Source organism: Ischnura elegans, chromosome 7, assembly GCF_921293095.1.
Source record: "Ischnura elegans chromosome 7, ioIscEleg1.1, whole genome shotgun sequence".
In the NCBI taxonomy this organism is placed as follows: domain Eukaryota; kingdom Metazoa; phylum Arthropoda; class Insecta; order Odonata; family Coenagrionidae; genus Ischnura; species Ischnura elegans.
Genome location: NC_060252.1, coordinates 117,009,315 through 117,030,178, shown reverse-complemented (window position 1 = coordinate 117,030,178; position 20,864 = coordinate 117,009,315). Strand labels below are relative to the sequence as shown.

The 20,864-nt window shown below is 40.8% G+C and overlaps 2 protein-coding genes across 3 annotated transcripts in view; one reads left to right on the top strand and one right to left on the bottom strand.

Annotated features, from left to right (window-relative positions):
- LOC124161897 (A disintegrin and metalloproteinase with thrombospondin motifs 20-like) overlaps positions 1-20,864 on the top strand; it is a 219,732-nt gene that overhangs the window by 61,672 nt on the left and 137,196 nt on the right. The gene's annotated exons all lie outside the window — the stretch shown is intronic.
- On the bottom strand, positions 11,672-14,233 carry LOC124161896. Of its 2 annotated transcripts, none has more exons than XM_046538159.1 (3): positions 13,297-14,194; positions 12,813-13,008; positions 11,672-12,047 (listed from the first exon to the last, which is right to left on the bottom strand). In XM_046538159.1, the coding sequence occupies exons 1-3, from the start codon at positions 14,087-14,089 to the stop codon at positions 11,804-11,806; spliced, it is 1,233 nt and encodes a 410-aa protein (XP_046394115.1). In that variant the 5' UTR covers positions 14,090-14,194; the 3' UTR covers positions 11,672-11,803. The 2 variants fall into 2 exon arrangements, with proteins under 2 accessions (XP_046394115.1, XP_046394116.1); XM_046538160.1 differs by having other exon boundaries at positions 11,903-12,047; positions 12,809-13,008; positions 13,297-14,233.

Sequence of the window (20,864 nt, the reverse complement as noted above, 5' to 3'; positions counted from 1 at the left end):
ATATTTTTTTCAGTTTTGTTGACCATTCTTTTGGCCTCGACCCAATTATTGTTTATTGAAATACCACCATGGCCTACCAAAAATGTTTCAACCAGATCTTTTGATTTTAAGTAGTTGCAAATACGTATATGAGATAATGGGGCTGCATGCGAGATGGATTTCCCACCTCCGACTTTTAGTACATAAATATGTATAGGCGTATCGGGCAACGCCGGTAGAATGATTACAAATTCTTTATTAGGGCCAGCAGTGAAAGGCGTGATATTTTTTGTTTTGAAAGCAAACACTGTCTTTCTCTCCGCTGAAGGATGTTCGTCAGATCTCGCACGCAGGAGCCTTGTCTCGCGTCGCACGAGCCTAAGTTCGCGGCCGCGTCGAAGGCACTGCAAGCGGCGGAAAGCTGGTCACGGTGAGAGGGAAAGAAGCGAAGAGGGGTTGGAGGATTGAAACCCCTCCCGCGGCTGTGGCGTGAGGGGAAGAAGTGGATGGGGGATGGAGGGGCGGTACCCCTCCCGCGGCAGCCGAGTAAGGGGAAGAAGTGGATGGGGGATGTGGGGGAGGGGGATGTACCCCTCCCGTCGCGGCGGCCAAGTCAGCGGAGGAGGTGGTGTGAGGTTGATTTCGTCCAATGCGCCTTGCGCGTGGAAAGCCGCGTTCCACCAGCGATCGCTCCGCTCAGGCGGAGGCAGGCAGGAAACTCCCCAGATCCACGCGCAACGCACCTGCTTATCGGTCTGCTCGCGTCGTCTACGGGACGGGGAGGTCGTCGGTGGGGAAAGAGGGGCGGAACATTCCTCGCATTCCGCCCGCCGCATCTTCCCGCCACATCTTCCCGCCACATCTTCCCTTCCCCCATAGCGGGGGAGACACACCCACTTTCGCCACACATGAACACGTATAGTAACGCAATTGTGACTGTTGAAATTAGAATGCTTTACCTACCTATTATTTAAATTAACTAATGGAAAACTTTGCCGAATTCAAGCTTAACTACTTAGTGAGCGCTCAAATGGGATATGAACCCGCGATCGTTGTTTTATCGGGCGAGGACGTTAACCTACTGAAAATGAGGCCAGAAAAATGTAAATTCAAGCCGTGACCATTGCCATCAGCATCTGGTGTTCTGGCCGTCGGCAGATCCCTCACGGATTTAATCTCGTGTTAAGCCATCAAACCCTCCGATCAAAATAATTTTTTTATCGGTCGTTTTCTTCTGAACCCAACCCTAAAGTTCAACTCCACTCACTTCAAATCCAATTGACTACTTAGCGTCTCTCGCTAGGGAAGCAATGCTTTAGATTTAACCGCTACTTCAATCCCAGTACTGGTTCACTCCATTTCCTCAAATCGCGTGCCACTCCCATAATACTTGCTCAGAGCTCTCTTTACCCAAATCCTACTTATATTGCCGAATTTATTTTCTTATGGTAGTCCTCTACGCATAAAATCTTTCTGGCTTGATTTGGTGGAAGTCGATAAAAGAACACTAAAAGTATATTCCACACTCAACAATTTTATTTTCAATAGTCATGGTCATGCTTGAGCAGTCATGGTTGAGCTTCCACGCGAGACAGACGTGGGCTGGTGCTTCGCTCGAGACAGGCAGGTGCCTTAGTGATGTGTTCAGTTGCGTCCAGAGTATAAGTGCATTCAATTACGAGGATAACTTCCTACTCAATTTAGAAGCTCGAGTTACTAATATTAAGTGGAAACCGCAGTTTAAAATGGCTAATTGCAGTGTATGTAATGTGAATGTTCTTAAGCGCCAGCTAAGGATTACCTGCAGTGAATGTCAAACTCAGTGTCACGCTACTTGTGTTCACTTGTCCAAAGAGGATATCGAGTATATTGGCGCTGAAAAGCAAAGTTGGCGTTGTCCTACCTGTGCTGCGGAAAAACGTAAGAGCATGTCAGTAGTTCCACTGACGGATACGGACACTGCTAGTATCTCTCATATTATAAACCTTCTAGAAGAAGCTAAAGAGGACAGGAAACGCATGGAATTGGACTTGAACAAGGCTATTGAGTTTGTGCACAATAGATTAGATGAAAATACTAAAGTGCTTCAAGAAAACTCAACGCAGATTGCTGAATATTTAGCGACAATAGACTTACTTAGGCAAGAAAATGTTGGCTTAAAATCTCGAGTGAGTGAATTAGAAAAGAGGTTAGACGACCAAGAGCAATATTCTCGCGTTAATGACCTTGAAATACACGGCATTCCCCAGCAACCAAATGAAAATACCTTAGAAATCGTGAAAAGTGTGGGGGACGCCCTTGGTGTTAAAATAACCGACGATATGGTGAACACATGCCACCGATTGGGAAAGAAGGGACACGAAGGCGGAACGAGAGGTATCATAGTCAAATTCGTCCGTAGGTATACAAAAGAAGAAATTCTTCAAAAGAGGCGAGTGAAAAGGACCTTCTCCACACGGCACCTGGGCTTGGCGACCGATACTCCGGTGTACATAAACGAGAGCCTGAGTCCAGGTCGGAGGAGACTTCGCTGCTGCGCGTCTTGCGAAGAAAGAAAAGGGATACAAATATTTATGGCTAAGGCATGGGACAATACTCATGAGGAAGAAGGAGAATGATCAAGTAATCACTCTGAAATCCTCTGATGACCTGGAGAAACTGTAAGCATTCTGTGAGTGAGTTATGTATGTCTTCAACCTATCTTTACTAACAAAATGCAGAGTACTGTTAATGATAATGGATTTAATGGTGGCAGGTTCCTTGTCTTGCATCAAAATATAAGAAGTCTAAGAGCTAATTTTGATAAATTTGTATTTCAACTAATTAATCTCGATATAAAACCCGCTGTAATTGTTTTGACAGAAATTTGGGTCAATGACACTGAAGTATCTATGTATCAAATAACTGGCTATCGGAGTTTTGATGTGTGTAACAATAACTATAGGGCTGGAGGAGTTATTGCATATGTAGCAGATACTTATGAGTGTTTTTCTATTGATCTGGGTGAATTAAAAACTGCTGATATGGTTAAAATATCAGTAGGGATAAATGATTCTTCTTGGATAAGCATTATTGGTGTACATAGACTTAATTTTAATCCTGTTGAACATTTTTTGAGTGAATTGGAGAATGTATTAACCATCTCTAGTGAGAGGAATTTAATTGTAATTGGTGATATTAATTTATGTTTATTACAACCCAACGATATTTCCTTTGAATATCAAACCCTTATGGCTAGTCATGGACTGGACCAGCTTATTCGAGTACCAACTAGAATTAGCAAAACGGGTAGTACATGTATAGATCACATTTTTTGCAGAAGTAGAGATAACTATAAGTATGAGGGAAGAGCGTACGATTGGGGTTTAACAGACCATCATGCTGTATCATGTTCTTTAAATATTAATGTACCCATTAATATATACGAACGAGTTTATCGAAGCCATTGCCGGATAAACTTTAACCATCTAAATAATACTTTGCTAAGATGTGACTGGAATGATGTTTATTCACAACAAAATGTCAATGAAGCCTATGAAATATTTATAAATAAACTGAAATGCTGCATTGAAAAAGCTGAATACGTGTCAGACAGTAACAGATCGGGAGGAATGAAGAGGCCATGGATGACTTACGCTTTGTGCGGGAGAATTTCTAGGCGAAATTTTCTGTATAAAAAAATGAGGAAACACCCTGAAAATGAAAAGCTAAATAGGTACTACGTATCGTACACGCAAAGATTAGAATATGATATTAAAAAGCGCAAAGAAAAGTATTACAGGGACCTATTTGATAGTAATGTCAATAATACCGCTGCTCAATGGCGCATTTTAGATTCACTCACGGGAGGAAAGCAAGGAAATGAGAATTGTGTAAAAATTAGAACTAGTAATGGTATCGTTGTCACTAAGTGCCAGGACATTGTAAACGAATTTAGTTCACATTATGGTAAAGTAATTCAAGAATTGACCCAGAACAATTATTTTGAAAGTAATACGAATAAATACAAAGAAATATTCCCAACCTCCAATTCAATTGACTCACTGTTTTTTGTTCCTACTGATGCGAAAGAAATTAGCAGCATTATTAAGGAATTAAAGTCTAAAAAATCTAAAGGTGTTGATAATATTTCCACACAAGTTATAAAAGAAGTAAATGCAAATATTTCGGAGGTCCTTGCCCATATTGCTAATCTAAGTATGTATACTGGAATATTTCCTAAACAATTAAAAACTGCAATAGTGATACCAATTTTTAAAAAAGGTGATAAAATGAACGTAAATAATTACAGACCAATATCCCTATTATCTGTATTTGCTAAAATAATAGAAAAAGTTGTTAAAGTCAGACTTCTTAAATTTCTAAATCAGCATAGTTTTTTCAATAAAAACCAATTTGGATTTATGAGTGGTAAGAGTACAGAGGATGCATTATTAAAATTCTGTTCAGAGCTGAACGACGGACTGAATAAGAACTGTAGAGTTGCTGGCTTATTTGTAGACATTACCAAAGCCTTTGACTCCATTAATCATAACATACTAATGAATCGATTATGGGAAGCGGGTATACGTGGAACCGCATATGATTGGTTTCAAAGTTATCTTTGTGATCGAGATCAATGTGTGCGTCTCAAAAATTGCTACAGTGAAAAGATTCGACTCACCTGTGGTGTCCCACAGGGTTCTGTGTTGGGACCCATACTGTTTTTAATATATGTAAACAATTTATGTGCTGGCAGGTTTAAAGGTCAATTAACGTCATTCGCAGATGACACTGCACTAAGTTACTCTGTTAATAGTGTTGATGATCTATATGAACACATACAAAGTGATCTATTAACACTCAATATGTGGTTTTCGGCTAATTATATGTTGTTAAGTGAAAAAACGAAATATATTATGTTTAGCATGAGTAAATCTACCTCAAACAAAAGTAAACTATACTATCAATGTGCAAATTGTATAAAAGATAATGTTACTTCCTGTGATAAATGTATTTTGATCGAACAGGTTAGTCACATAAAATATTTAGGTATATATTTTGACCAAAATTGTAAATGGAAGTCTCACATAAATAAATTAAAATCAGAAATGATTACTATTGTAAGAAAATTCTACTTCCTCAGATACATATGCCCTGAATCAGTAATAAAAATGGTATATTATGCTCTCGTTAATTCAAGATTGCAATACGGAATAGCCTGCTGGGGTGGAGCATATTTTATCAACATTAAACCATTGATAGTGGCGCAAAAAAGGGTTATCAGGGTTATAACACGATCGTATAGGAAAAGCCACTCATTTCCTCTATTCAAAAAATTAGATGTCCTCCCACTAAGGCATTTATTCATTTATAAAGTCCTTAGAATATTCTATAACCGTAGTGGTGAAAAGGCCCGACCACAAAACTATGACATTAGAGCTTGGAGAAACTTCCATATACCTAGGCCGACGACCGAAATTTATCGACAGTCATACAATTACTTAGGGCCTAAATTGTTTAGCATGTTGCCGAGTAATGTAGCAAACTCGGAAAAAAGATGGGGATTTAAATCCGCCGTTAAAAAATGGCTTATGATGTGTGAGGAAGTAGAGTTTCTACTAAGAAAGGTGGGTTAAAAAAGTTTACAATAAAAGGTATATTGTATATTCTATGTATGTAATTATGCGTTTATATGAGAAAAATAAGAAAAATAGTTATCCTTGTCCAAATATTTGAAATACGTTTTGTAATAATGAATGCAATCGGCAATAGAACAAATAACTGAATACAAAGAAATTTTACTTCTCATGTGTGCTAGCACCAGACCTATGTAAAAAGTTTATGATGGTAGCCCCAAAACTACTAAAAGGGGTACCTATATATTCCAAAATATTTAAGTATGTTCTAAAATGTAATATTTGATTGTAAATGGAATAAATTATATATTATTATATTATATATTATTATATTCTATTTTATTTTAATTCAATATAATTTCAAAACTCAATAACCGACCGTGGTTTGAACACATTGTACATGTACTTGGAAATGACGGCGTGTTGAAACCATGGTCAGTTGTTGAGTTTTGGAATTATAAAGCGTGGAATAAACTGTTAGTGTTCTTTTATCGTGTATTCCCTTACGTACATTTCCTTCGATTACTACTTCATTATGGTTCAGAAACAGTTTCTCTACCAGTTATAAACATATTTCGCCAATATCGATATCATTGTTAAGATATAATGATACACTATTAAATTCAACTGCCTGGATGCAAGAATTTTAGCCTTCAAAGCCGGGAATAATCTGCGACATTACGTTTTATTACTGAGAACCAAGTTATGTTAAAGGAAGGTGGGATGGAATAGGTAAATAGAAAATTCCAGAAAAAAATGTGGAATAATTGCATACTTCAATTATTTTATTGATTCTCTTATTTTCACAGCCACGAAAAAGCGCACTTAAGGTCATTACAGCTACGATTGCAAGACGATTTCAAACTCCAATTCCCAGAATAGAGGTAAGGTGGGACTCGAGCCCGCGTCCTTCGAATTAGCAGGCGAGGACTTCACCCTGCCGCCGCCGAGGACGGAAAAGAAATATTTGGCTGAGAGTTGTAAGCCACGGATCAGAACGTGGATCTGCAGGATTTGCGGTGACATACCTTCCTTCCGCAGAAGACGAGATCTTGATGTTATTAATCTGTTCTACTGAACGGGGTAAGATTCACTGACATCTTTAAATATACGAAATGAATGGACTCGAACATACTCCTCCGAAAACTAGAAATGCTTGCGAAAGCAAATATATACTTTTATCCAAATTTTAATGTGATAAAAACAAAAGAAAAATTACTATTAGTTTGTCAACTGAATTCCCGCCTTTTTTATTGTAACATTCCACTTGTCATTAAATAATTGTAGCTCAATGTATTAAGAAATTTGGAAGGAAAAATTTTTCCCGGAATGTAGGCTAAGATCTTTGAAGATAAATTACCTTTACTTTTCAAATCGATAAAATGGATTATCAAGTTCAGAAAAATGAGCATTTTTGACACATTATTTTTTATTTTAATCCAAATTATAAGGGCACAAAAGCACTTTTCAAACTCTTTTCTATGTATGGAGTGGGTGCTGTAGCTGAAAGAAAGGCTAGAGATCTATGCGAATTACTGAAAGGATATTTTGACCTCTCTGGCCGCCCGGCTGAATTCGAAGGCAATGTAAAAATGGTAAAAACGTAGTCGCACACCAAACTCTTTGAGCGATGGTAATCTTCCATATTGCCTGAACGATAATTGCGTGAATTTAATTTTTTTAAAGCGCAGTTAACCGACTAAACTGAAAATGGCTTATGTTCATATCTTCCGAAAAAGGAAATCCTCTTCTTTCAGGACCTTGATGGGATTTTTCTTCTCTATTGTATTCCTCAATTTAAAATTTCATTCGGCGTTGTGTTATTAATTTAACTTCCAACGCACTCGAAGTGCTCTTGAAGTTCTTAAATGACTCGAACTACAAAATAACTGCAAAATATATAGAGCTTTGCCTGTGAGAAGATAATTCACAGTTTTGAAGGCAAAATCTGAAGAGAGGGATTCACGTTTCAACTTCTCCTTGACCTCCATGGATGCGTTCGCGTGCCGTGCTAGCCATGGGATCATAGGCACGCCGCTCGCAGATCCCTACTCTTTCTCTTCAATGACTTTTGAATGATCATCCGATGGCTCATGTTGCAGATTCCGGGAAAGGAAAATTTTTCGTGCCGTTAATTCCTGCCTGTTAATCGCTGCAAGAGATTACAAACGGCGAACGCAGAAGCATACGTCAGTCTGACTTTCCTGACATGGCGGCTGGTTCATTGCGTCCTTGTTCCAACTCTTGGAGAATGGAAGACTTGAAATTAAATTTAGCTCCACTCACCGTGTGCTGGTGAAACTTTTTCACTTTGACATTATGACTTCAATTTTAAAGCTTTACTATGCACTAACCTATCTCTAAAGGTTTAAGAGTTGTTTAAAGAGTACGAAAATAATTTCTTTTAATTTATTTTATACTGTTGGTCATACAGGAATATCATGTGGAATATTTGACGCAGAAGATTTGGTTGGCGTATTTACACTACGGGCAGATCGTTTTGTTGTCGGAAGAATGTCTGATAGTTTAAATCCCTGATATAATCTTTGGACAAACCAAACGAAAATCCTCTCGGTTAGAGGTGACTTAAGGAAGTACACTGCCTTCTCTGCATACCAAAGAATTGCACGCCTCTGGCTTACTCCAGGGTGAGCCCTACCCTCAACTATCAGAGTTCGCATTTGGAGTGAAACACTGACTGTGAGTGTAGGCTCATTAAGAAAAAGATGAAGTAAAGAAATAGACCAAAAGAAATTAATTTCTTTCAAAGGAATGTCGTAAAATAATAGAATAGGTAGTATTAGTGAGAAAAATGAGTCAGTAGCGTATCCGGGGCGGGGGTGGGGGGTGGTTCGGACCCGCCCCTGAAATAAAGTTATTTTCTTTCTTAAAAGAAAACAAATTATTGAAAAATCATGAATTTACAAAATATTTCTTCAACAAATGAAGTTTATCGTTGATGAAAGGTGATAAAATTATTTTAAAACCCATTTCTTGGTACCCTGTTTTTCAACTAAGTTCCCACCTCGTTTTGGACCCTCTCCCACTACGAAATTCCTGTCTATGCCACTTGAGTGTGGTAGTCTAAAGGGTAGATGGCTTGGCTGCTGATCGAGGGGGTTCCAGCTAACTTTTCAAAATCCGGAGCCCTCCGACAACTACCTAATCAAACCTAAGGGAGTCATCGTCACTCCTCCATTGTGGACTCGTGAAGCCAGGAAGCCCACGGCTCCCGCTGGTTTTGTTTATGCTGCAGGTCGTTTGGGGGGGAGGGCCTTGGAGTTCAATGGGCCACGCGTTTCCCGGGAGTCGACTCCACCGACCGCCAGTGTTGGATTCGCTGTCACGGAGACAAGACTCTCGCACCGCGGTCGCCTCCGTAGCAATTTCAATCCGGTGCTTTGGTATCTCGTGCATAGCCGTGCTATTTTTGCCAAGTTTTGCACGGTTCACAATAAGCGATACTTGTTCTTTGCGGTCCAACAACGGGAGAATAGTGGAACGGACAGCGTTTACTTTTAAAGCCGTTAATAAAATAGTATTCACTTAGATACACGGTAAAAAGCTTTCCCGACGATCTCGCCCCATGAATTCTCTTCTGGTTCTCCTCCGGGTCAGGTTTTTCTTACCTCTAGTTTTCGGTGCTCGTCTCGTGTATCAAAACGTGGGTCACGGATATCCAGACGCGATGGAGAACCTGAGAAGAATACCTGTTGCTTACCGGGACATTTTTTTTGTGGATATTTATTTTTTGCGTGGAGCAAGGTTTAGCGAGGTTTATTTATTTTCGGTTTAGCGAGGTTACCCTTCAACCAGCATCGCAATTCGGATTTACTTATATCTTTTGATGGTGATTCCACTGTGAACCATATTGCGGCTGTCTACGTGCTTAACTTATCCACGTGAGAGTTTATGCATTGTGCTTCTTGTCGGAAGTCTGCATACCGCTGGAGTGCATGGACGATGCTGTGGTTGTTGGCCAGCCATTAGATACTTGGAAAACTTCAGCCAGGAAACCGGTGAGAGCATAATTTATTATTATGGTCATCTTCAGTTCCCTAGCAATATCACATGCCTCATTGCTGTATTATTATTTCGTCAAGTCTTGTTTGATGGTAACTAAATTAAAGATTTTTCATGTATTCCACATTCTAAACAATAAATTTTCCTCTATTTCACCTGCAACTGTTGCATAGGTAAAAGAAGCAGATGCTTCAGAGACGAAGTGAAAGGCCATAAAATGTATTTTGTAAATTCACCAACCTTTGTGCCGCTTCTATCATTTTTACAATGTCGACGTTGCTGCTTTTATCCATTTTGGCCATGGAGCCGAGTTGAATTTCTTAAAGCAATGTGAAATTGCGTACTGTCTGTCTTTAGTCATTTGGCGATAGCTTTTAATAGATCTCACCGCTTCATGACCTTTCGCACCCTCCTGTGTGTTAACCTCTTGGTCGTTGGCCCTTGGCTTGATATTCAACACTAAAGGCTTTCGTTTTCCTTGTGTCCACCCAATTCTTCTTCAGTTTCTGTTTTTTTTTCCACGTTTTGATTAGGTCAGTCTCTTGCATGCTTGTTTCTTCTTGTCTTTTTTATCTTTAAGCTTAAATTAAACCACTTCCCGGTGTACTATAGATCAAAGCCAGAAGATAAGGACATTTTTATGCTATTTCTGAGGCATGGTGAGCCGACATTTTTTACATTTGCAGTTATCGATCAACTGTAGCATAAATTTTAACGATACCTCAAAACTGTTTCCAGCTATTCGGCGCTGAGCGAATGTAAACAATCGAGACTGATATTAATTTTAAAATGTATCAAAAATAATGTAATCAACCTTGATTTGTCTTAAAATAAAAAAGAATATGTCTTTTCCGACTTTCAAAACGCATCGCATACACCAGATGCAGGAAATAAAAGTGACTATACTAATGTTTCTTTTTTAGGCTAAACTTTCAAATGCGGCAATGAAATAATTAGTGAGCTTCCCTGTTGATAGAGTTTATTAACATTCACTCATATCGTTACTTTTATATGCTCATTATGGCTCATTGAAAAATTGCAAATAAATAAAAAAATGTCTCTCTCAGTTTTCTTTTTAATTCGGGGTAACTGTAGGACTAGATAACGTTTAAACGTTTTCTTAAAGTGACAACAAAACATACGCTATAAAAATAAAATAAAATAATTTCTGCCTCTTATTGTGCAGGATGAATGCTGTAGACGTATTAGTATTCCCTAGGTTGAGTTGCAAACTTCATTAAGTTGACAAAGCGACTAAGTTTACGGTGCGTGGAGTCATTTATTTCACTGGCGTGTCCACATTTTTGAAATTTTCATAAAAAGTGATGAAGAAAAAATTATTTTTAGAATGAGGCATAAATAATTTTTGCGTACAAGCCCATTTATAAATATGCAAAGTAAAACGGCACATCTATCTGGCGCCGTCAGTAGAGAACTTTTGAAGAACTTTTCTTAAATTGAAGTTTCCCTTTCACCAGCGTAAAGCTAAGAGAATTGCTATTGTGATGGTCTTTGGTATGGTTTCCGCCGAGTTTGTAGACCCCTTCATTTGTGTCTGTTTCAACTCAATCCTGATTGGCAATGTTCTATAATCAGTTTTTCGATTGCCAGCAGTCATGACGCTCATATTTGTAAGCTTTCCATAGTTTATAGGATAAGAAATGGCTTCTTCATTGCAATCGGTTGGGATTGAGGAAAATTAATTATTAATCCCTCATTTTACTTTCGCCGTAATCATCGCCTATGAATGGATGAATAGTTCTCGGGCTTTCCACCGGGTAATAAAATCCTTCTCCGAGAACTTTTCATCCAACACCTACGCCGGGAAAACACCCGATTATATTTTATCGTCTATGAATATTGGAGAGAGATTTATGGGAACGAACCCGGTTTAATGCGGTGCCCTTTCTAATGCGAAGTATTGGAGACAGAAGTCAAGCGCTAAGAAATTGACTATTCTTTTCGAGCATGTTCCGTAGGCGTTTAAATCAGAATAGGCTTCGTTTTCGCCTTCCATCATCTTTCTACCTCTCGTAAGTCAAAAGTTTCAATTTCAATTTCAAAAAGCGTTTATTTCCAATGCTGCCAGTGTACATGAATATTTACATAGTATTGGTAATATATATATAGACATATTTACAGCATGAACCCCGTTATAGGACATTTTTCCTCTTCAGGGCTTGTCATTGGTATTTTAGTTTACATATGTTTGTGAGCTTTAGCAGCATTGTCATACAGATTTTGCTGGAACTCTTTTCCTCCGGGATGGCTTTTGGTCTGACATTCGTCCGAGACGTGAGGGAAACCGGCAAAACCCCACGTAGACCGCCGTGTACATGGTGCTGATGAGTGTTGATGTTGCAGCAGAAGTCAAGTGGTGTCTGGAAGGCGTTATCCTGGTGTCCTTTGCTTAGCCGGTGTGGAGTGCTGTAATTTTACAGATCGGAATTAATATACAATATGATACAATAGAGCAAGCACTAGGTTGTTATTGGGCACTTTGATATATATACAAGTTTATATACAAGTGGATAAATATATTATTTATTTACACGATGAGCAAATCGTTTATGGTCATTGTCATTTTCATTTGTATATTTATTTACATGCCATTCGTCAGAGTTAAGATAATTATCAGGCTTTATTTTGCTTTACATATTTACATTTAATTTTAATAGATGAATGAGCTTTATTTCAGGATATTTAACTTTAAATTACTTAGGACAAGATAGGAAAGGAAGTTAGTTAAGTCCTGGGCCAAATTGGCGTTAAATTTATGCAATTTAGGTTCATATTAAGTAAAGTATTCAAATTGATATTATTGACTAGGTGAAACTAAATTTGTTTAACAGATATTTCTTGGTATCCGTAATGCAGATAAAGTCAAAGGTCATGCATATGAATTGAAAGCAGGATTTGTAAGATGAAATTTGTGCATAGAAATTTAACTTTAAGTATTGATGTATTTGATTGAAGTTATTGGTTCCTGGATTAAAGATTAAATTTGAGATAGTTCACCACAATTGAGGACCTTAGATGTTCATATTACTGAGTTTACTTTAATTTAAATTGAATTTAATAGCACATAAAATTGATATTCAAATAGAGAGCAAGTTTACTGATTTGCCGTAAGGGCCAGCAGTGCGATAGGATTTAAAATTAATTTATGTAAGAAAATGGAATTTTGCTCATCCGTCTATCTTCTGCACCGCCGCCAGCTGCTGATTCCATGAGTAGACCGTCTTCACGGAGTACCCAAGGACATCACGCGCCGCGTTGTCTAGGATGTTGGCCACTTCTGCTCTCTCCTGCGGGTGCAGGTTGGCCACGAGGAGGCTCAGGAGCCGCAGGAGGTCGTCCTTGGTGACGAGGGACTCGGATGCCGGACCTGGAGAGGGGAGAGAAGCGCAAGACGTTAGTGGGACAGTTTGCGCCAACCCTTCCGGCTTAGCCGGTCGCACGGGGCATTTTCAGTCCCCGGCGTGATGCCTTCCTGCGCAGTTGGCACATTTCAGACACTCCGCCTCGCAAGTTGCGGAGCGATGGCTCGCTCCACACCTTGCACAACGAAGGTCCTTCGTGCACCTGTGTGTCGGGTGGTCGAAACCCTGACACCTGCGGCATTGGGCGGGTTGGCAGCGTGGCGGATGGGAGGGCTCTACTCGGAACCGCTTGCCAAAGGCAATCAGTCCGTCGTGCAGGAGCCGCTGCGCCGTGTCTGCGTCTCTCGTGATGACCCTCATCAAGGTGGTTGGTTGGCCGGTCCTTCGGGCGGTGATCCTCATCACCCGGATGCAGCGAAGACCGGCGAAGCCCAGTGCCTCCTTGATGTCTGCCTCCGTAGTCGTCCTGTCCACGCCGCGCACCACAACTGAAAAGGAGGAAAGAGAGGGGCGGTTAGTTGTTGCCGGCCGAGCGGTCGAGCGCCGCACGAGTGCAGCGCACGGCTCGCCCAGCCGGTGGCTCAGCTTCTTAATCTCCTCCGCACTCTCGAAGAGGCTGCCATACGCCGCTGGGATGCGGAGCATGGCGCGTCTCTCTTGCGAGAATACGGAGACCTCTGCCGTGCGGAGAGAAGGGAAGGTAGAGGTCAAGGCGGAGAAGAAGGATTTCTGGGTAATGGAAGCGGGAAGATTGCTAACGAACACCGAAGTGTCATTAGCAGGTGGTTTGGAGGCGGCAGAGGTTGAAGGAGTCGGATGTCGTTGGGTTGGGGTTTGGGAGGGGGAGGGAAAGGGTGAGAGTTCGGTGTCGGACGCCGTGTCCGATTGGTACGAGACGTCCGATGGCGTGTCCGGGGGTGGGCTTGGCTGCGGCGGCGGAGCAGGAACGGGGTTGGCGGGCTTGACGGGCGGCTTATTCACCACTCCGGTGACGACGGCCTTCTTCCTGCCCCGATTTTTCATCCACGACACGCCATCGTAAGGGTCCTTAGACGCCTCACTCCGGCTATGCCCTGGATTACTCATCGGTCTTGTCCTTGTCGAGGTCGTCCTTCCTTCCTTCCTTCCTAGGCTGGTAGGCTGCTTGGCTGCTTCCTTCGTCCGTCCGTCAAAAGTTGAAAAAAGGATGAATATATATGATTTCTGGACTCTGAAACCGTAAGCTGGGCATCGTTTTTATCTCTACCTCCATTGCTTGAAGTGATAGAGAGAGTAACGCTGTGATTGACATCTCCACCTGTATCCATAATTAGTAATGTCTGGTATTAATAACCAATACATCATGTTCTTTATTTATAATTTGTTCGAAAGGACGAATTGCAGTGGAGACTAACGTTAACGCTGTCTGCTGCATGATTTATCTTTCTCAAAAGCTATCGCTAGAGACCTTATCGTGTAAATTTCAGCTTTTTTTAGTCTGATCGTCAAGTTTAAAAAGCTTAGTGCAAAGTAACTTATACGAGAGCATTCTTGGAAGATTTCTTGAGGTGTTTAAGTTGTTTGAATTGTTGAATGAGTTGTTAACTTTGAATTAAGTTTGCTTCGCCGGAAATTACATTGATTTTTCGATCACGCGGCCGGGTTCGTCTCCGCGCGTCTGGAGTTGGAATAGCCGCGACGCGGTAAGATTTTTAAAAGTGTACTTATGGGTTTTAACGCTCAGTATTCACCGTTTTTAAGCTTTGCTTCAAGACATCGATTCTCAATTAGTCTATGGTGAAGAGTGTGGAGAATTTTCAGCCAACGTAAGCGCACGTTTCATTGAAGTTCATTTAGTTTTCTTTCGATAAGATCGAAGACCATGCTTCTATTAAAAGCATTCAAACCTCGAAAAAGTGAGTTGTTTCCCTGGGACTCATACAAAAAGACCTCCCATAAAGACACCAGCTGAGACCCTTATACCTTCTTCACTCTCCGTTCTCTGACCCCATGAATCCTACTGCGAAAACGGTCGTTTTATGACACCGCGGAGCGGAGGCTTTGACGGTCTTAGCGGGGTATGTTTTGTCCACCAAAATGCCCTGCCGTACACTTGCTTACATTTCGGCTGGGGGAGTAGAAGCAAGAAATTCATGCTAAATTCAAGTAATATTTTGAAAAATAAACAAGGAAGTAAGGCCTATGAGTGAAACAAAGCAAAGGCTTTAGGATTATTAAATTATATAGCGGATTATTAAACTATATTGTCCATAAAAATAACACACTTCATCGCAGAATAGAATAACAAAATAGAATGTATTATCAAAGGTACAATTATAAAATATACAAAAAGAGATCTCTAGTGATGTTATTACAATGTAAACCTGTAAGCATTTGAAAATCTTAGTGCAAAACGAAGGAGGAATTAGTAATCCACGTGTATTGTACGAGTACGTGTTCAGTAATTGAACCTTTTGTCCGTATTATTTTGACATACCAAGTGCCTATGCAATTCTGTTTTTAAGGATGAAATTCTCATCTGAAAGTATTATTTTAGACTTTTTATTCGAGGAATAGCACCATCATCTACTTGTTAGTTATCGAGCAGTGCTATAAATAAAGCCTTGCTGCCGTATATTTTTTTTAAATTGGGCCTAATATTCGTAAAGGCTAATTTCATTGCCTCTAAATGCCTTATTATGCGTTTCGGTTTTGCCGGCCAATCTTCGGCGCAGTTAACATAAAAATTGGCCGTTACGGTTGAATGGGCGAATAACATGGCAAGGCGATTTGTTGTTGATGACATTAACGTCCAAGTTAAAGGTACAATTAGCATTAGCATGGCGAGGAGCCAGGTGCAGCGCCGGCCCTGGGGGTTGGTTGATCTCCTCTCCCCCGCCTCTCCGCCCCCACAGCCACTGCCTCGTATGTTGCCCCCGCCCGCCCCTCGACTTCACGGGAAGTTGGGAACCTCCGTCCCCAGTTGCCTTGGCATTTCAATTCTCTTCCTCTCTCTCTCTCCCCCACCCTCCTCCGCGGCTCTCCTGGACCCTTTTTAGTATCCTATTAACCCCCAAGGGGAACGAACGGAGAAGGTGAGATGAAGGAGGACGAATGAGAAAGTTCTCGGCGTGGTGGGCGGAGATGGTGAGGAAGAGAGTGTCATTGTGAGGGGACAGCGAAATGCTAGACGGATATGTTTGTCAAGTAGGCAAGGAAAAGAATCTGATTTGAACGAAATCATTGATGTTTTAATCAAAATGTAAATATTAATGTATTTCTCTTGGTTTTGCAATCGGGTAACAAGCACCCAGAGGACGAGGAACGGTTCGGACCTTAAGACTTCGGAAATTATAGAAGAATCCCCCGGTAAAAACCTGAGAGAATTAATCATAGTTATTACGCCGGTGAAGCACTAAATCTTTCAGCTTCAACCTGGTTGCCGTATTTCCAGATATTTTCATTTCCATTTTATCCTTATCTCCCTTTTGAAAATAATATACGATGTTTTTCATTTTAGGAACCTGCGAAACTTAATTCACTTCAATATCCTTCATGACCAAATCATGGTATTGTATGTAATGCAATTCTCTTTTTTCAATCTGCCATCTTGCAGTTGCTTTCGTAATTATGAATTATAAGGTCATTTTTAAAAGACCTTTTTTGGCATTGAATTATTATTTCAACGCACGTATTGTCAATTTAAATTATTAGGTTGATATGTTAACAACGTTAATAATTCGAATTTGGTATGAAATTCTGTGTTTTGAACATCTTTAACCTTGGACCTAATGTTTTGTTTTCTTTTCAGGTGAGTAATGATGGGAAATTATGCACACAGCCTAGGTTGAATATCACAAGGGTTTGCTGGTGATCGTAAGTTTTTCACAACAATTGAAGATTATTTGTGATCTCACGATCTTCGATTTGTCTATATTCATAGCGCTTCCGTCACTGGTCTACCGTTTATTTCGAGCCGGCTGGAAATTAGCATTAGATTGTGATCGGCATTCTAGCCTGTCCATCATATTAAAAACTCCCTCTGCGTTCCATTAGGTTCGATGTCGTAATCGCGGGAACAAGAGATACCATGCACGTCGTAATGGCCACGTCCGTAATTATTGTCAGCGCGAGTCATTTGTCAAGTGCATACGCCAAGGGTCGCCTCGGTTTGTGTCCGTTACGGGAGCGAGGGGTTGAATTGAAGTCCGAACTGGTTTCTGCAGGTCATTGGGGGTGGGGGAAGGGGGAGAAGTCCCCGGAATCGTGAAAGCCAGGCCGCGCCGAACAAATTGGGCTCCAGCGGCTTTTATGGAACAAAACGCGTTAAAATAAATCCTCGTGTTTCATTTAATCGTGGTGGCCTCCACCGGCTTTTTTTTACCGCTTCTTTGCATTAAATCAGTGTGTTTTGAATGAGAGAATCGTGTAGTTTAGAGTTCCCAATCTTAAAAACAAGGAAGTATGGCAATGGGTTTTGATTTTTTTCTGAGTGCCGTTCTTCTGATTAAGGTGATCAACGTGAATTCACGTGCGCATTATTACATCTTACTATTAAAGAATTTCCTCTTGCACCATTATTTGTCGATACAAAGTACTACAGGTGCGTTTGATGTGTACTGGACCCCCAAATTAATACATGTCTAACAAATGGGAACCGCATACGTACTTTTACCATTGTGAGACGCTATAATCAAGTTGATGACATCATCATAGTTTATTTCAATCATGTCATGAAAGTATTATTATTATTTGAGTGTTTTACCGATTAAGATAGGTTTTCATGGAGTATCTAAGAAGCACAATGGCAGTCCCACCTTCAATCAGGAACTTCCCACATCAATTCATAGTAAGACCTAACCCCTTCTATTCTCAAAGCACTGCAGGAAAAAGTGACTTTGTACGCAGTCACGCGAAGATAACCCCGAGAAAATGGCTTGATGGGGTAACTGGCTGGCAATACGGGAGTTCCGGGTTCGTATCCCGGCTAAGTCAAATTTTTTCATGGCGAACTTCATCATATCGTGTATTTCCCTTTTATTTTTTATTAAAAATTCTATTATCTTTCGTCTTCTCCCTCGTTTACCCATCTTTACCCGCTAACCTTGTTTTAATCATGTTACCCGATTTAAGATAACTATTCTTTTTCGGGTCTTAGGCTTAGCTCTCTTTGATTTTTTATTCGGGGAATTTCATGCCACGATAGTGATTTCTCCTATCGCTCACTGCTCTTCAGTCAGTCCCGTAGAGCAAGGGAGATCTTCAACGTCCTCAAAACTGCCTCGGAAGGGTAAGTTAGGGAGATGGGTCTCAAGATAAGTGCAATATTTGTTGAAGTGCTTGAGGTAGTTGGCTAATTGGTGGATAAAGTTTGCTGAATCCTTTTGAGGGTAACTTTCGGAATCCATAGAGACACTCATTCCTAGTGTTCTGTCCTGCGTGTTTGTTTGTGATTCCGCCGCGACGGAAGAGGGATTGTCTCGAGGGGACGCGTGGAGGAAACGCTGCCACCCAGCCATGTTTAGAGGGAAAGCTTTGGAAGGTTTGCCTGGAATGAGGAAGAAAAAGCTTAGCAAATAAATGTACTGGCGAAAGTAAGATGACAGGGGGGGTAAAAGTTTGGTAAAAGTTCGGTCACAGTACTTCGGAATTGCTCTACTTCACTTCTGAAGGATTATTTGGTCTATATCTCCAGATTTAATTTGTCATTCGTGGTGTGGATTGATGTTAAGTGTGTGGGACCTAAATGGATTTGGCTACGCAAGTTAAGTTTTTACCATTTTGCAGGTGTTAACAGTACAATAGTACAAAAATATGAAATTGATTTCCAGCCATTCCGCCCATTTCTGTCATTGAAATTTTCAAGAAACTCTCCTCGATATAAAAATTATATTGCTCTCAGGTGTCTCCTACTTTTAAATAAAGTTATGTCTGAATATAGTGGAAGATTTGTCCGTCATTAAATTACATGCACCCACGCGCCGTTGTATTGTCACTGTCATGATTGGTTCGTGTTAATAAAGAGCTCTGATCTTCCAAATCGATGGTAACAAAAGTCATTAGTTAAATTAGTACGGCAACATCTAATTTTCCACCTAATTCAGATGAACTGAAATGAAATTGAAACCTTGGAGGCATTTGGCGAAATTAAACCCACGTAGCCTTACAGAATGAATTATCGTTTTCTCGTGCTCGGGGCTAGGACAGAATAAGAGGGGCATTTGGTTGGAAGACTTAGTGGGACTTGCGGTGGAGGTCGACGCGACGCGCTTGGGTGGAAGGAGAGAAGGGAAAGATTTTATATCGAGGGAGAGGAAAGGAGGCAGTTATCTTCAATGAAAATTTCCCATTGCATATCCCCCGGAGCGAGGCGAATGTATCAGGCGAAGTGAAAATGTATCCGCACTATTTTCTAGGAGATAAAAACTGCCACCGCCGCGAGTGGATGAGATGGCCTTAAAAGGCCGTTTTACACGGTACACGGAAGTGCGCAATCTGACGTACGTGTGAGGGCGCAATCAAAATTGCGTCGTGTAAAGCGGTGAATTGCTAGAACACATGCGAGAATGCGTGGATGCGAGACGGCAAAATAGCCCCTGTTCTAATTTCGTTCATGCATTCGCGCAATTCCACGCCATTTTATAAATTAATGCAGCTCTAACCTGCGCAATTCCGTGGACCGTGTGAAACGGCCTTAAAAGTTATGCCCCGAAATTAGAACAGGGGCTATTATGCCATCTCACATCCACGAATTATCGCATGTGTTCTAGCAATTCACCGCTTTACACGACGCAATTTCGACTGCGCCTCCGTACGCATGTCAGATTGTGCAAGTACGTGTCCCGTGTAAAACGGCTTTTAGAGAATTGATGAAATATATTTAGATCTGCGAACGCAGGAAAGAAGCCTAAGGTCAATGAAGACGCCTCTCGAGCGGCTATGAAGGTGTGGGAACTTAGGATATGCACTTCTATTCCGGTATTGTCCAACAGCTTTGACGAAATGGATTTTGGGTGAAGGCCGCCGGCGTCCGCTGCCCCCTCCCCTCTCAAATTCCCCAGGAGCACCAAAATGCACACCAATTGCGTCTTTCTTCGTTAGTCTTACTACTATTTGATGTTTTAGCATCGTCCGGTGAGAAACAATCACGAAAGAATTACTCAATTATCTGCTTTCCAGTCTGTATTTCTTATATCAGTGTCATTCCTCGTCTTTCGCTGCTGTCAACAAAGTTTTGGTAAATTCTTTCGCAAATCTCTTGTCCGCATGTATAATAAAAGGAATATTTAAATTAAAATTTGAGCGTTCATCAATAGATTTCTAATTTACACGGCACTAAGCTCAGATATAGCCGAAGGAACCGGAGTGTCTCCCTAATATATCATCAGCGGGTAGTCCTTTACGTCGATATTAAAATACAGCCATTAAAAAAATCTCGGATTGGTCGCCGAGCGCATCCTTGCAGCAACGCAAATTGGGTCCCTAGATTACCCTCCCAATGTTTATGTCGCAAATCTAATCCAACGTAGTGCAATTAGCAAATAGACCACTGTAAGGGATGAAATGCGATTTGATGCTTTCCTAGCGAAAGATGTGGGTAAACTCTTCTCGGGATTCAACATAATTTATCCCTGAGGATGAGTCCCGAGTCGGAGCTTGAAACGTTGGCCATTATGGAAAAGTTAACCCGGTGGGAATCCCGAGAAGAGTTTACTCACACAGCAAGGGATGTTGGAATTACGCTTATATCAAAGGGATGATGCCTCCTTTTTGGGCGGTATTCGCTTCGTTCCATCATAATCAAATCTTTTTTAATTTTGTGTGTATACTTTTCACTCGGAAAGGAATCGTTAATCGCAAATTTCATAACTTAATCTGATCC

What these genes read in the sequence shown, in the direction of transcription:
- LOC124161896 (XM_046538159.1), bottom strand. Translation starts at nt 14,089, where the DNA reads ATGAGTAATCCAGGGCATAGCCGGAGTGAGGCGTCTAAGGACCCTTAC. An exon ending in CGACGGACTGATTGCCTTTG is followed by an intron (nt 13,009 to 13,296) that starts GCAAGCGGTTCC and finishes TCCCCTCTCCAG; the next exon opens with GTCCGGCATCCGAGTCCCTC. An exon ending in GCGGTGCAGAAGATAGACGG is followed by an intron (nt 12,048 to 12,812) that starts ATGAGCAAAATT and finishes GTAAAATTACAG; the next exon opens with CACTCCACACCGGCTAAGCA.